General features: G+C 32.1%; 1 protein-coding gene and 1 pseudogene across 1 annotated transcript; both read left to right on the top strand.

Annotated features, from left to right (window-relative positions):
* Positions 1–644: 644 nt before the first annotated feature.
* On the top strand, positions 645–3,727 carry LOC141674287 (large ribosomal subunit protein eL22z-like; annotated as a pseudogene).
* Positions 3,728–8,244: 4,517 nt separating this feature from the next.
* On the top strand, positions 8,245–10,225 carry LOC141674637 (acetylajmalan esterase-like). Its single transcript, XM_074481348.1, has 5 exons — positions 8,245–8,540; positions 8,729–8,947; positions 9,130–9,278; positions 9,382–9,652; positions 9,747–10,225. The coding sequence occupies exons 1-5, from the start codon at positions 8,261–8,263 to the stop codon at positions 9,986–9,988; spliced, it is 1,161 nt and encodes a 386-aa protein (XP_074337449.1). The 5' UTR covers positions 8,245–8,260; the 3' UTR covers positions 9,989–10,225.
* The last annotated feature ends 6,976 nt before the right edge of the window (positions 10,226–17,201 follow it).

The raw sequence follows: 17,201 nt of genomic DNA, 5'->3' as shown, positions 1-17,201 counted from the left end.
TAAAGCTGCATTTGTAGACTTTTCACTTTAATGATAAAATGGTTTGTTGATGGTAATCTGAAATCTTCATGATAGATGTATTCTGTAATTGAAACTGTTATCGAGGTTTTCTAAGTACAAAAAGCCTTGTAGATATCTTCATATCTCAACATGTATTTGACGTGTTGACATCTCCACATCTCTACATGCATTTGACTTGTCGATATCTCCACTTATTTATATGTATTTTGACTTGTCGATATCTCCACTTCTCTACATGTCTTTTGACTTGTCGATATCTACAGGTCAAATTGGCTTCTCGATAAGCTTGAACCGTTCTCGATATTCCTTGATCTATGACTTTCGACATCTGACTCAAAACAGTTTTCAATCTACATCATTATTCTTCTCCAAGCTATATATCTTTATTCTAAGGCATGATCAGGCTTGATCTTCTTTCAGAGACTTACTCCTTAGCTTGTTGGCTGAACACTGAAAAATATTCCAGTCTAGTCTTCTTCAACATTCTTACAAACTCAAGGAATGAAATTACAGATTATATAATAATTACAAGTCAATTTAATCTTATGATTGTCAATGTAAATTAATCTTGTTATATTAAGGCATGTCTTGCACAACAGCCCTGCCCAGATCTCACAGGAGATATGGCCTTGTTTGGTGCTAAATATAAAAAATTATAAACCTAGTAACTCTTCTTCAACAGCTTCCCAATCCTTGCCAAATCACAGGTAAATTTCTCCATAACACATATATATTTACGTATCACTGTGTATTTTACTTATTTGTTTATTATAATTTGTGAAAATTAATTTAAAGTTAAAGTTGCTCTAGATTCCCATGTATATTACATTTTTTATGTGTTCAATGTTAATTAATTGTTTTATAAGTTGAAATCAAAAGTCTCTATAATAATATGTATGTAAGATAAGAAAATATATTACAAATGTTGATTGATTGTTCGATACTTTTATGAAAATGAAGTTGAATTGAATCGTAAAGATGAGTGAAGAAATTTAGCGAAAAGCGGGAAGAAAAAATGAGTGAACTACACAATTGATTGTGGAAATCCTGTGGAAGATAAGATTATGGAGATCGCTTTTCTAGAGAAGTTCCTCCAGGAACGTCAAAGTCGGTGGCAAAGCTGGTTCTCTCGGTGATTCTGTCACAGTTACTCGTGAGCAGAGCAAAATTACTGTTACTTATGATGGCAATTTCTCCTAGAGGTACTCGATAAATATTTTGTATGCATATGTTGGTTTAGTTATATATATGTTTTGTGAATTGTATTAGGAATTTTGTAGGTGCATTATTAGCAGAGTGACGTGAAGTTGTGGAGAATTCATATTTTATGTTTAATTAATTGAATATTTATGCGGAATGAATGTAGAGCTGTAGAAAAATAGACAAATAGGATTAGATTTATTGAGTATTATTTTTTTTATTTTAGGCAAGTTAGTTTTGGTGTGCTATTAAAATTGATGAACTAAGTGGAATGATATGTCTGTAGTGAAGAATATACATAGTGATATGAAAGCCGATGGTGCTAATATTAAATTATTCAGCGTGAGACTTATCATGTTATCGGTGTTGTCTTTATTTATGTTTCGGTAACCTCTATATTTTACTATAATTTTATATTTGCAGTGGGCATCTCGTAGGAGACTAGCTATATTTGTTAGTTAAAATAGTGTAAAATAGAGATTATCTAAATATGTTGAACATGTAAGACATTGTACTCCAATGGTGGTAGTTATAATGATTAGCTATAATTTAAAAATGGTATTTTATTCATTTATTTTAGAGTGATGATGGATATATAGTAATAAAATATGTATTGATTGTGGCGGGAAATGATGGGGAGGTGTTTGACTAATGGGCCGAGGATCAAAAAATATAGAAGACCAACTTGAGATATCTAAAATTATAGCTAGCATGAATGTTCCATTGGAGGCACATATATTTTGAAGGTTTTGTATAATTGGGATAATTGTGATGCCACATAAACATAATACCTAAGGGATTTTTATGGTTAGAGATGCTTGTTAAGTGGCATTTATATCCACTTATAACGCTTCGTAAATCTTCGAATTGGTGTTTTGTACTCGATTTGTTTGTGTTTTTGATGCATTTTTTGTAGTGTTTTGCATTTCACTTTATAAAGACCTTGTTTGTTATCATGCTTTCAATTGAACCCATAGTGATGATGAGTTCTGTCATGAAGTAATCGTTATCGTGGGGTTCTAACGGATTTACTTATGGATTTCAATAGTTAATTTATTTCGATATCTTAGTGTGTGGTGATTGTATGATATCCTAGTATTGGTTGTGCTTATTCGTCTTATGTGTGTCGCGAATATATAAGATAACGTGTTAATCTCTATTGAAGTGAAAGCGAATTTAGTGGTTTAGAACTTGCCATGGTAGCATAGGTTCATGTATTTATTATGCATGATTCGTAGATAATTTTAACTATTTACTTGCCCTATGTAATCATGATAGATAACCTGTTCATTAAACCTTTATGTTGTTAAATGCTATAAACATATAGGGTCTCAACATACTTGGTGTCTATTCAGCTTTTATCTCTTTTGTGGATGTCTGGTAGAATGGTATTCGTGCAACGAAAGTTGGCGATTACTAATTTCGTGTTATCAGATTAGTTGTCATCACCATTGCATGCTAAGGTTAAGAACAATGACTTTGAATGAAGTATTTAATAAAATTGAATCCCATGTTTGTCTCATATATTAACTCAACCCTTTTAATCTCTTAGTTAATTGCATGTTAGTTAATTCTTAGTTATAAATAATCTCAATTTGTTATTCGTCTTAGCATTGAACAATAGCCATACCATTATTGTATAAGTGCATAAATCTTAAAGTTAACCAAAAGAGTCTCTGTGGGAACGAACTAGAAAGAATTCTATATTACTTGCAAACTCGTATACTTGCATGAATATTATCGCGTGTTTTCTTCCTAACAATGCTTTAAATGAAGTAAATGTTTGTATTATCTTTGGTGTTGAATGTCACATGTAATGAATCTGGGACTAAGGTTTTTAGTGCTTCTAGCTATAATGGATATGTGCCTTTAAATATTCCGACATAATGATATATAGATGGAAAACCGAAAAAATGTGTGTTTGGGATTAAAAAATAGAACATGATTCACCATTTACACGGGATTATAAAACCTGACATCTTAATTATGCATCACAAGATGCATATCGAATATATTGAGCTAGTTATATATTTCAAATGTTTAAATGAGTCATAGCGGGCTCACTTCAACATTTCAATGTAAATAATGTCTGTTACAATTTGTAGTTTCTAATGCAGGCTGTAAGGGCCAGGGTGCAACAATTGTTATTTTATGATAAAAAATTTTTTTTTTAAGCTAAGCCAAGGAGTTGGGACAAGTAGATTATTTTAGGAAGGACTGAATTTGGTTAATTTTCTAAATTGCATGGGGAGCTTTTTGGTATTTTTGTAAATAATGTTCGTCTGTGCATATTTGTGTCTTTTATCGCAACTAGATTTTACTTCCAAGTCTTCATGCAAGTTGTATTTTTTTCAAATACAGGTATTTGAAGTACTTAACCAAAAAGTACGTGAAGAAGAACAATGTACATGATTGACTTAGGGTCATTACTTTGAATAAGGAAAATAATGTTTATGAATTAAGGTACTTCAATATTGTTGAAGATGAAGGTGAAGAGGAGGATTGATAATTTGCTGTCCAAACTACTTGTATATTGTCAGGAAGTCTGTAGGTTTCATTATCCTTTTTTTGTCATCTGAGATTTGTATCCGGCGATATTGTTTATTTAATTTTCATCTAAGGATTTCACTAGTGTTACATGTTATGATTGTTCATGTTGACTCTTTAATCCATCAAGATTATTCAAATTCCGTTTCCAGAATGTTTAGTTGTATTTATACCTTACGCCACTACTGGTTTTGACCTTGGTAAATGTGTAGCAACTTAGAATAATAGCGACATTATTTCCATTATGTTATTATCTTTTTCTCAATAATTTTTGCTTTTTATGAAAGAAAGACGGCTAGCATTTTTTTTATAATACTGATTTAACATATTAATTGTTACTCAGCAATGAATGAATTATCCTTACAAAACACATATTAGATGAAATTTTATGTTTTTATAAATTTAATTTTTTGAATTATTCAATTTAAAAACAGAATTAAATATACCTATAAATCATGTTAAACAACGCCTATTAACAGATTATCCATCAACGTTGATCACAAAATTCGTAATTAGTAATTAAATTATTTACCTTTTCGAAATAATCAAATTATATTATATTATGAAAATAATAGTTTTAAAATAATTAAAAGTAACACATATGCACAGTAGAGAGCAAGCAAGCACCAAAAAATACTACAAAACTTCACGGCCGACCAATGAAAAAGAGTGAGCTACACAAATAATTGTGGAAGCCTGTGGAAGATAAGATTATGGAGATCGCTTCATTTGAGAAATTCCTCCAAGAATGCATCAAAGTTGGTGGCAAAGCTGGTGCTCTCGTTGATTCTGTCATGGTGACTCGTGAGAAGAGCAAAATTACCGTTACTTATGATGGCAATTTCTCCAAGAGATACTCGATAAATATTTTTGTATGCATATGTTGGTTTAGGAATCTTGTACGTGCATTATTAGCAGGGTGACACAAGTTGTTGTGATTCATATTTTATATTTTATTAATTGAATATTTAAGCAGAATGTATGCTGAGATGTAGATAAGTAGACAAATAGGATTGGATTTATTGAATATCGTTTTTAATTTTAGGCAAGTTAGTTTGGTTGTGTTATTAAATTAATGAATTAAGTGGCATGATATTATGTAGTGAAGAATATGCATAGTGATATGAAATTCGATGGTGCTAATAATAGATTATTCAGAGTGGGATTTATAATGTTATGTTGGTGTTGATTTTTTTTATTTTTTGGAAACCTCTCTATTTTACTAGAATTTCATATTTGCAGTCAGCATGTCCAAGGGGAGTTGCCACATTCGTTAGCTAAAATGATGTAAAATTTATCTAAAATTTGTTGAACATGTAAGACATTGTACTCTAATGGTAGTAGTTATAATGATTAGCTATAATTTAAAATGGTATATTATTCATTTATTTTAGAGTGATAATGGATATATAGCAATAAAATATGTATTGTTTGTGGCGGGAAATGATGCGGAGGCGTTTAACTAATGGGCCGAGGATCAAAAATTATAGATGACCAACTTGAGATATCTAAATTTATAGCTAACATGAGTGTTCCCTTAGAGGACATATATTTTGAAGGTTTTGTACATTTGAGATAATTGTGATGCCATATAGATATTATAGCTAAAGGGTTTTCATGGTAGAAGATGCTTTAAATGAAGTAAATGTTCGTATTGTCTTTGGTGCTGAATGTCACCTATAATGAATTTGGGACTAAACTTTTTAGTTCTTGCTATAATGAATCCGTATCTTTAGATAGTCCGACATAGTGATATATAAATTGCAAACCGAAAAATGCGTGTTAATATCTATTATGCCAATTTTTGGAATTAAAAAATGGAACAAGAACACCATTTTACACGAGATTACAAACCCTGACAATCTTAATTATGCCTCACACGATGCGTATGGAATATATTGAGCTTGTTATATGTTTCAAATGTTCAAGTGAGTCATAGCGGGCTCACTTCAAAATATTTCAATGTAAATAATGTATGTTATGACTATAGTACACTAGTTGTTATCTTAGGCTAAAATTGACTTTTTAAGCCTAGCCAGTAAATTTGGTTAATTTTCTAAAATGCATGTGAGCTCTTTGGTATTTTTGTAGATAATGTTTGTTTGTGCATATTTGTGTCTTTTTTCAACATGTGCTTATCGTATCTAAATTTTACTTGCATGTCTTCATGTAAGTTGATTTTTTTTTTCAAATGCAGGTATTTGAAGTACTTATCCAAAAAGTAGTTGAAGAAGAACAACATACGTGATTGGATTAGGCAATAAGTCTTCATGTAAGTTGTATTTTTTTTTCAAATGAATGTATTTGAAGTACTTATCCAAAAAGTAGTTGAAGAAGAACAACATACGTGATTGGATTATGGTCATTGCTTCGAACAAGGACATAAATGTTTATGAATCGAGATACTTCAATATTGTTGAAAATGAAGGTGAAGATAAGGATTGATAATTTGTAGTCCAGGCGAACTTGTGTCTTGTTAGAGCATCTCTATGGATATTAAACCTTTACGGATTTATAATAGTATTAGCTATATTCATTAGATATATTCAAAATATTAATTTTTATTAATTTCAGATATATATTAGTGAAAATAAATTAATTAACATTATTATATTTATGTCAATATTTTAAAATAAAATTTATAAAATAAGAATAAAAAGTTATCATGATTGGTTGAAAATGTATTAAAATACTTAAAAAATAGAAAAAATCTTAATATTATTATATTAGAATTTTTTAGATTTATCTAAAAATAAAGGAATATTTTTATACTTAATATTACATAATAATAATATTTTATAAATACAATATAAATAGTACATCGATACATATAATAATAATGACATATATATATAATAATCATAATTAAGTATTTGAAACGTACCTTCAATATTAAAAAAATGACTTAAAGTAACATGTTATATATATTATAAATAATTTTTTTATAATAAGATAGGATTAGGGTTACAAAGTATAATTTATGCCAGTAGATGAGGTGGATTAATATATATGATGGGTAGTGCGGTTGGTTTGTCATTATCTAAAATTATAAAGCTGGGTTGGAGTAATATATATATATATTATATTATAATAATCGAATGGGTATAATTTGATATGCCTTTTTTGGTTGATTTGGTTATCACAATTTATAACTGTCGGACCCACATCGCATGGATTGTAAATTTAGTATTTATAATAGAGTGACATATATATATATATATATTATATACTAGCTTTGCAGATGTTACAACTGTTTTCATTATCTGTTTTTGTCATATGAGATTTTGTATCAAGCCACATTATTTATATATTTTTCATCTATGAATTTCACTAATGTTACATATGATGTTGATCATGTTGACTCTTCAAACTTTCCATTAATATTATTCGACTTCTGTGTAGAATGTTTAGTTGCATTTAATGGTTTTGACCTTAGAAAATTTGTTTGTAACTTGGACTCATAGAAACACTAATTTCCATTGTGCTATTATTTTTTCCTCAGACAATTTTTGCTTTGGGTGAAAGAAAGACTTTTTTGTGAAAGAAAGACGGTTAATATTTTTTTATAATACTAATTTAACATATTAATTATTACTCAGCAATGAATTATCCTTAAAAATACATATCGGATGAAATTTTATGTTTTCATAAATTTAATTTTTTAATCATTTAAAATTAAAAATAGAATTAAATGTATGTATAAATCTTGCTAAACTATGCCTATTATTATCCACCAACGTTGATCACAAAATTTGCAAATAATAATTATATTTTATACATTTTAGGAATAATTAAATTAAATTATATGCTCAAAATAGTAGTTTTTAAAATATTTGAAAGTAACAGTACACAACAAACAAGCATCAAGAACACAACAAAACTTTGACCAATGAAAAGAAATGAATAATTATTTAAATATAATATTTCACATATTTAAAATTCATATACTATATACAATTAACAAACTTAGAAAAAATAAAAAATATTAAAAATTAAATATTTACAAGTATGTAATGGTCAATTTTAATGTAAGAGGAAAAATGAAAGAAGTACCTCCTAAATATTTTCAAAAAATACATTATTTTAAAAAGTATTATAAAATTTGTAATTATATCTTTTTCAACACACTTATTTTTTAAATTTGTACTAAAAAATAAACATCTATGAACAAATCAAATGTAGTTTTATTTAAAACTTGATATTTTGATTTTTTTTCACATTATTATTTAAACAAGATAGTAACTTGTTTATAATATATATAAAAATTTAAAAATTAGTTACCCATGTTATTTTTGTCAAATTATTACATTTTCAAAATTTACCAATTGACTTGGAACAAGCCGATTGAAAATTATCAAGATAATTCAGTTAAATTTCCTATGATTGAGGACTTTAGTTATCTTTTTCGTTTCTTAGTTATTCATCTCTCTCTGATCCTTTTACCTATACAAAAAAATTATACACCTAACATATCATTTCACCTGATCAAACCATGAGCTTAACAATGAAAGCATGTTTCTATATCTTCATGATTAATGCTACCTTCTCTTTTTTAATTTGCAATGCAGGAATAAACAATGCTTCGTTGAAACTCTTCAAGAATTGTAAATTTAATAAAATTTTTCAATTTGGAGATTCACTCTCTGATACTGGCAATATAGCCATCCAGGCTCCTAACGAAATTTCCTCAAGGAAGCCTTATGGTTCTATGTATACTTATTCCAAACCAACCGGTCGCTGCTCAAACGGCCTTCTTATGATCGACTATATTGGTATATAGTAAATGTTTATTATTTTTTTTTCACTTTATGTCATGTTCAACTTATATTTATATGTACTTTTAATTTTTCTACTTCTCTTTTGTGCGCACACATTCAAAGTATAGATATTATGATTTCTAGTTGGACAAAATTGTGAAGGTTCTTTATGTAACCTATTATTTTATTTGTTAAATTGACAGCTAAAGCAGCAGGACTTTCATATCTTCATCCGTACATGATGAAAAATGGACATTTTAAACATGGAATAAATTTTGCTGTAGCAAGTTCAACTGCAATGTCGACGGAGGATTTGGCTAAAAGAAATGTCAGTGTAAATAGTAAAACAAGTAATAGTTCTCTTCAAGTTCAGGTAGATTGGATGGCTCAATTTCTCGCCTCTTACTGCAAATTTGGACCAGGTTTTTAATTTTATTTATTTCGTTTGAATTTTTTAAGTGCTTTTAGAGTGCACACAGTCATTTGTATCTATGATATTTAGTACTGTTTTATATCCCATTAATCTTTAATTATCTCGGATAAGTTCCAAACTCATACATGTTCATTAAATGCATGCGTAAGTTTATTGATGGATATAATACAGATTGTGAAAACAAGCTCAAAAACGCCTTGTTTATGATGGGAGAGACGGGAGGAAATGACATAAATGCTGCTATAATAGATAAAAAGTCGGATGAAGAAATTAAGACACTCTTTCCAGAAATTGTAGAAACCATAATGAACGCTACGAGGGTAATTTTTAATAATACTACTTTGCAACAAATTTATATATATACATGTATTTATTAAGATTTCTGAATGATGAATTTTTGGTTTTATTGGTGTTGGTTATTAGAGAATTATCAAATTTGGGGCAAGGAAAATCGTTATACCCGGAAACATTCCAATTGGTTGTTTGCCGGTTTTACTAGCAATGTATGAAACAGAGAACTCTGCACATGACAAAAATCATTGCTTGAGGAGATTAAATTACCTAGCCGTTCAATATAATAAGCTTTTGAAGATAGAAACTCAGAAGTTGAGTATCGAGAACCCGAGCATCAAAATTGTTTATGGGGACCTCTATAATGCATTTGAATGGATTCTCTCTCATGCTCCATTACTAGGTTTGCATATAACTAATTTGAACTATAATTATTTTCTAATCAATATGTACTAAACAATACATTGATATATGACCATTTTGTTTGTTATTAACAGGTTTTGACAGAAGTTTGTTGCTGAAAGCTTGTTGCGGAGCTGGGGGGAAATTTAATGTAGGGGCATCTAATAAATTTTGTGGATCAAAAGGAATTCCAGTGTGTTCGAATCCAAATGAACACGTAAATTGGGATGGAATTCATCCAACACAACAAGCAAACAAGTATTTGTCAATTTGGCTCATTAGTGACATTTTACCAATGCTTGATTGTCCTCAAAGATTAACTATCAAACTCTTGTAGTTTGATTACAATTATTTTCTACTTGACATTGTTTTAATTTTGATTAGGATTTGAAGAGATAGAAATAGATTGGAGGTTCTCTAAGCTAGCAGTGAAACAATTGTTAGTTTGCTACCTGACAAGTTTAGGAGTTTTGCAGGAGAATTTGTTTTTTCTTTCTCCTGAACAAACATAAAAGTTTGTGTGAAAGAAACTCAAGCTAAATTTGGAAATGTTGTAGCTTTCTGTTCTGAATTTGCATGAATATTAAGCGTTACGTATTGTGTTATTGTTTATGCAAATGAGAGGTGAAACCCCAACAACACAGAAGAGACTGTACGCAGAGACCGTAAGCAAACACCTTGCAAGAAAACAACTCCCATACCTTAACAAATTAGCTGAATGCTATCCACACCTTTGTTATACTAATTGCTGCACCAACTATAAAAAACCGTTTCTTTTAAAAAAAAATCAACTAGACAAAAACATGTTTCAGGAACTGATAATTTGAATACATTATCTTTTTTGATCTCTGATTAGCTAGTAGGAAGTAAACTTTGTGCACATAGAAGAAAGCTGAATAAATTTTCTAGAGGAGAAGGAAACATAATGAAAGATTTAACTTTCCCAAAAATTAGAAAGAAAAAAGAAACTGATTTGTTTTGATATTTTTTTCTTTTCCATCTTCTTGAAATTCATTTTAGATTTTTTATTCCCTTGTGAACTTGTTATTCCTCATTATTTGATTTCTTAACTCCAAGGTTTAAAAATTATGTCAAAAAGAAAACATATACATTATGTTATAATTAAATATTATATGTAGGCTTTGTATTTAATCTATAAATAATATTGAAGTACGAATCGTTTATGTAATTATTTTGGATAAGAAAACAAAAAGATCTAGTTTAATCTCTTTCTAAGCAGTAATTCACAATTTATAAATTGTTTATATTTTTGAAGAATAGAGTACGAAGATATTGAATAAAGGGGTTTTGGTGGTATGGTTTGGTTGTGGCATTACATATAGATATACACTATAATTATTTCATTTATTCTATTATTCTACTATAATATCTAATAATTTATAATAAAATTTAGAAATTAAATTATAATTATGTATTTTTAAATGATATAAAATAATATTAAAAGTACTATGTTATATATATATAATATAAGCAACAATTATCTTAATACAAATAAATATAAGTAACAATTAACAAATCATTTATAATCGGGTTAAAATTATATTATTTTTAAAAAAATATTGGAGTGGGTAAGTTTGATTTAAAATATTTTTGAATAGATAATTTTGTTATTCCCAAGGAACTAACAATGAGATTTACAGAAGGGGGGTTGAATGTAAATCTCAAAACTTTTTCAAGTTTTGAGCAGTTTCAAAGGCTAAGTGTTTTGATGAACAATTGTGTGTGAATTGCTTTGAGCAGGTGTAGACAGATATACATTCAAGACACAAATGTAAAGAACACAAAGGCTTCAAAAACTTTTCTGGTGGATTTGTTGTTCCACCAGACATTTGTATTTCAGAATATCTGTGCGTCCTAGTACAAACTAGATGATTTTCTCTCTATATTTTTTTAAACAGCTCTGGAAAATTCATCATCTAATTACTAGCTGCAACTTGGTTTATATATCACCAAGTTTACAAGTGAAGACAAAGATAAAATACAGTATTTAAAATAGTTCTTTACATGTTTCTTCTTCATTTCTCTATCCAATGCAATCTAGGATAATCTGTGAATCTTTGAATACTTCCTTGTTTGCACCGGAATGGAAATGCTGCATTTTCTTGATTCCTCCAAGAGGCTACCACATTCCAATTGTCTCTGTCAACCCATATGCCTCTGTCAGCTTATGAATTGTCACTGTCAACTACTATTGAACTGAGCATCCGTTGAAACTTTCATCCGTTGATGACTTTATCCGTTGATGCTTTATCAGTTGAAGCTTTACCCGTTGATGCACTCATCCGTTGATGGATGTTATCCGTTGAAGTTTTAGAGACATCCGTTGAAACTTTGTTTCTCATCCGTTGAAGGCCTTTAATCTATCAGTTAATACTACTTCATTTATACAAAATTACAAGGCATGAAATATTTACAATTAGCCCTCCTATTTGCATATCCACTAGTAGTCAACATGACTTATAATTTCCCACAACTTTTAAGAATTATAACTTAAATACGAAAACTGAAATGTGCTATAATACTAAACTTATTTCTAAGTAAAGCTACCCCATCAACGGATAGCCAGAATGGTCTTATCCATTGAGGCTACAAACACTAGATTTCTACTTAAGTGTTTTGCTTAGCTTATCATCAAACTAATACATATATTCATAACAATCTCCCCCTATTTATGTCTACTAGAATTGTAGGCATAAATTTAGGTTTAACTTGATGATAACAAAATACTTAACAAATATATGAGCTGAAATCAAGTAGAAATTCAAAAGTGCTGCAAAAGTGTATGTACTGAGATAGAATTGAAGAATTACATTGTTTCCAAGGATGCTCCTTTAGACTGAGCAAATTATTTTCTTTTCCTTTGTTCCCTTTTTTTCTTCCCTAGCCTCCTGTCATTTTCCTCTACTTGGAGTTGGAGTTGTCTGTAGAATTCAGCTTCATCTTCTTCACTGATATCCAACTTAGATTGCATGTCCTTGAGAGTTTCATTACTGGCAATTTTAAGCTGGTCTTCAAGTCTGAAAAATCTTCTGACTCCTTTATTGTCTCTGAACTCCATCAGCCAATGAGGTGATTTATGAATTGTAATTCCATGCTCAGGGATGAGTAATGTTCTAGGCAAGGAATTAGATTCCCACCAAGTTTTCCTTATGCTGGCAATCTTGTTGAGAATCTCAGTTTTGGCAGTCCTGGTAAAGCCAGAATCCCTTTTGATAGCTGAGTAGACTCTAACTAAGGTAGAATAGCCCTCATTCAGAATTCTTTGAAGAGGCCAAGTCCTTTTCTCACTTCCTTTATACTTGAACACTAGCCTTTCTGGTAGCTGTTTGTAGGCACTTATTCCCCTTACTTCCTCCAGCTCATCCAGATAGAGTTCAATATCCGTATACTCCTTTATGTCACAAATGTGAACATAATCATCCTTTGAGGCTTGTGGCTTAGGCTTAGGTTTATGTTTCTGAGTGAATTTACTTGAGGTTAGGGGAGGTGTTGATTTGGATTTTCTTTTCATTTTCTTTGATGGTGGAGAGGTAGTTAGGAAGGTAGGAAAGTTGATGGTGTCCCAATCAATAGGTTCCTCTTTAGGGATGATTGGTTCACCATGGACTTCTATACTGGGATCAGCAACAAAAGGTTCAGGAATGGAAGGTAGTGGTTTAGATTTTGATTGGGTTTCCACAATGTCATCTCCACTCTTCCTTTTTGCATTGGCCTTCTTTCTGTTCCCTTTCTGCCATTCCTTTCTTTCCTCCCTTCTTTCCTCCACACTCTCATCAGCCACATTCCCCATATCCACATTTCTGCTTTCAATCTTATCTTCTTCACTCTTGTCTTCAATCTTCTTCTTTTCTTCAGTCTGACTTGACTTTAGCTGTTTTTCAAGCTTTGTTTGTGCTCTTTTGTCAGCCTTCAGCTTTTTAGCTTCTTCCTTTAACCTCATGGTTTCTTCCCTCTTGGCTATTGAGAATTCAGGATGTCCTTGCATCACACAGATGCTCTTTCCCTCTCTATAGATGATAGCCATGTTCATTCTTTTCCACTACATCCTTGGTCTCTTTGTGCTTTAAGATGTTACCACCCAAAACTTTTTCTTCATCAGGCTTTGGAAGAGGAAAATCCACTTCTTTTAGTTGAGCAAAACTTAGAGGGTTCTTTGTAGAGTCCTTGTTGAATCTAGTAGATGGCTTGAGTACCATGGGCTTCAGGTTCCTGAAAGAAGATTCTCCAACCTTATTCCTCCTTACTGGCTTGTGCTCCATTGTGATTGGCTCAACTTTTGTGCTATGTTTCACATATAAGGATTTTGTAGTTGAAGAGCCAAACACTTGTTGCATCCTTTCATCAATTTTTCTCCTTTGCTCTTTCACCTTCATCTCAGCTGCTGCTAGCTGGATTAGATCAATTCCATCAAGCTTTCCTTTGAGTTCAAGTGTTGGAAAAGTAGTGATGGCAGGAACTAGCACTTTGGATATTTGAATGTTTGTAGATGGCTCCCCTCCCCCTTCCACTTTATTCTCCCCCTTTTTGTTATCATCAAGGAGAAGAGTCAATCCTTGTGCTTTAGCCAGTTGCATTAGAAGACTGGTCTGAGACTGTTGATTTTGAAGAATAGTGACCACAGAGTTTTCAATAACTTGAACTCTGTCTTCCAATTTGGCCAGCTTCTTTTCAGCATCTGATTCTCTTCTCAGTCTCAGTAACAAGTCCTGCATGGTACCATAGGGCATGATTGAGTCCAGCTTCTCAGAATTGTAGGACTTCAAGTCAGCTATATCCTTTTTGAGTTCATCCACACTCAGATTCTGTCTTAATTGTTGTAGCTTCATGAGATGTAGAGAATCTAGATGGGCTTGAAGAATAGCCTTGGTACCAACATTTGAGGTGTTCTGAATGGCCTTTTGGATAGACATGACTTGTTTGACTAAGGATACATTGAATTATCCTGGTGTAGACTCCTTTGTCATGCCCATTCAGGTAAATATGGAATAGAACTTGGGCCTTCATCTCCCCCTAAGTTCATGCTTCAATCAAATGAGACAGAGTCATCATCATTATAATTTACTCTAAATTCTTCAGATGGCTCACCAGCTGTAGAAGACATCAAGTTGACAGCAGCTTTATCCCTTTGTAGAGATTCTGAAGTATGTACTACATTTAAAGTCTTTTCTGCCTCCTCATTTCCCTGAGCAGCCAACAGTTGATAGGCTGACACAGGATGAGTAAAAGTCTCAGCATCCAAGGAAATGTTATCAATTACAGCTTTGCAATGCTGTTGAAATTGTCTTTCCTTTTCAGCATCATCCACAATCATTGACTCATGAGCAATGGCTGGATCCACCCTTATACCTTCTGTACCTGCTTTTTTCTCAATTTCTCTCTTTTTTTGCATCAGGGGCTCCCCCTGGCTCACACTCCTCACACCCTCACCTTCACCTACTAAGGTGGCACTCCTCTCACTTTCTTTTGCCATGATGGAAGAAATAGCATGCATATTTAGACTCTCAAGCTCTCCTTTTGCCTGGGAGCAACCCAGCCTCTCACTCAAATTTTCACTCCCTTCCCTCAATCCTAGAAGTGATTGTACAGTAACCATGTCTTCTACACTTGGAATTAATTCAGTTGTTTGTGTAGAGGCTATCAACGGATAAGGAGTATTCGTTGAAGTGGAAATTGATGGTATCAACGGATAACTGCTGTTAAGCTTATCCGTTGAAGAACAACCACTTGTCAACAAATGAGAGATATCCGTTGAAGAAAGAACATAAGTAGAAATTGAAAGTGACATAATTGTTGAATCTGTGTGGATTGATTTTAATTTAGGTGACACGGATTCTTCAACTAAGTCTGAAAGAATTGGCTGATGATCTAACAGATCATCTAAAAGATGATGATCACCAGTATTTGAGTGGGGCTCCTCCCTGAGTTGTAAAGAGGGAGAATCAAGAATTGATGTGAATATCATGTCCACATCCAGAGATGGTGATGGAGAGTTTGGTGATTGATGTGTGTCAATTTTGAGAGAATGGGGCTGTGACTCCACATTTGTTGGAGTCACATCAAGCTGAATTTAAAAGGCATAGATACAGGTGGGTGTATCTATGCAGTGTGTGCACCCTGTGTGGAAACTAGGTTTTGACCCTTTTTCTTCTTGTAAAGGCTTTTACAGGTGAGTGTGTGGCTTCAGTGTCCCTCCTCTTTTGTTCTGTGTCCCTGGTTGGGGACTATTTTCAATAGTTGCACCCTTTTGGGAGGATGCAACTAGGGATGAGTTTGAATCCTTTTCAACCATCACAGTCTTTTGAGAAACTGTGGCTTGGCTAGCTGGGGTATCACTCACCTCTCCTACCTTATCCTGGGGGTTTTCTTGATGTTCACCCCTCCCCTCACCACTCACACCCTATTCACTCCCCTCAGGATTTATGGTAGTTGTTACAACTGTTGTCTTTTGAGAGACAACAGAGGTGGCTTTCTTTGACTTTGGTTTTGAAACTTTAGGTTTGGTGGCCTTGGTAGGAATCTGTTGGGACAAAGACACAGATTTCATGGCCACACTTAAAGGCAAAGAAATGATTGGGTTGGAAGTAGTAGAAGTTAAAGAAGTATTTACCTCACTTACCTGAGGTGCATTCATAATTGGTAAGTATACCCATGGCACCTGATTGTTGAGGTTAATTCTCAAAAGGTCTGCAAGGACCCTCTTCTCTTGTGCCCAGCATTTGAGTTTATTACTCTCATTAGTTATGACCAAACCTTCAGCAACATGGTTATCCAATAACATAAAGAATCTAGCATAGTAGATGTTATGAGGTCTATTAGCCTTGTTACCTAACCTAGTACCCAATTCTAGCATAACATAATTGCTAAAATTAAAGTACCTATCAGAAATTAGCATATAGAGCATATTAACAAGAGATGAAGTTATTGCATCAAAATTACTAATTATCCCAGAGAAAACCTTGATAAAGGCATCACCAAGAAAACTCTATTCTTTCCTAAGGCCTTTTCTCCTAATACTTCCTAAACTAGCAGAATCAAAGGAATAGCCTATGGAATCTAACATGCTAGATACATCATTATCAGTATGTTGTGTCATGGCATTGTTTTCAGGTAGCTTAAAACAGGACTGTATATCATCACAGTTAATACAATACTCTTTACCTTTGAGAGAGAAAGTGATGGTCATATCAGTGGGGTTGAACTCTGCAGTTGTCCAAATCTCCTCAATTACCTCACAGTAAATCGTTGGGGCTTCCAGCATTGCATAGCTTAGTTTGCAGTTTTTGATGAAGTCCATCATCTTGTGATAATCTGAGTGGGCTTCGTTCTTTTCCACCAAAGCTACGAAATTGTTTTTCTTATAGATAAATCCAGATTGGGACATTATCTTTACTACCGTGCCATTGTAGTGGGTAGAGGTTGCAGAGAAAGGTTGAGAGTTTTGGGAGAGAAAGAGAGTAAAAGCTTTTGAAAATTTGCAAGAAAGCGTAAAGTGAAAATAAGAATTCAAAGGAGCTTTTATACTTTCTCAA

Source organism: Apium graveolens, chromosome 7, assembly GCF_009905375.1.
Source record: "Apium graveolens cultivar Ventura chromosome 7, ASM990537v1, whole genome shotgun sequence".
Taxonomy (NCBI): Eukaryota; Viridiplantae; Streptophyta; class Magnoliopsida; order Apiales; family Apiaceae; genus Apium; species Apium graveolens.
This window is presented reverse-complemented; position numbering and strand designations above follow the sequence as displayed.

Coding starts and splice junctions, on each gene's coding strand:
- LOC141674637 (XM_074481348.1), top strand. CDS start 8,261: ATGAGCTTAACAATGAAAGCATGTTTCTATATCTTCATGATTAATGCT. Junction 8,541..8,728: donor TCTTATGATCGACTATATTG/GTATATAGTAAA, acceptor TTAAATTGACAG/CTAAAGCAGCAGGACTTTCA. Junction 9,279..9,381: donor CCATAATGAACGCTACGAGG/GTAATTTTTAAT, acceptor GTTGGTTATTAG/AGAATTATCAAATTTGGGGC.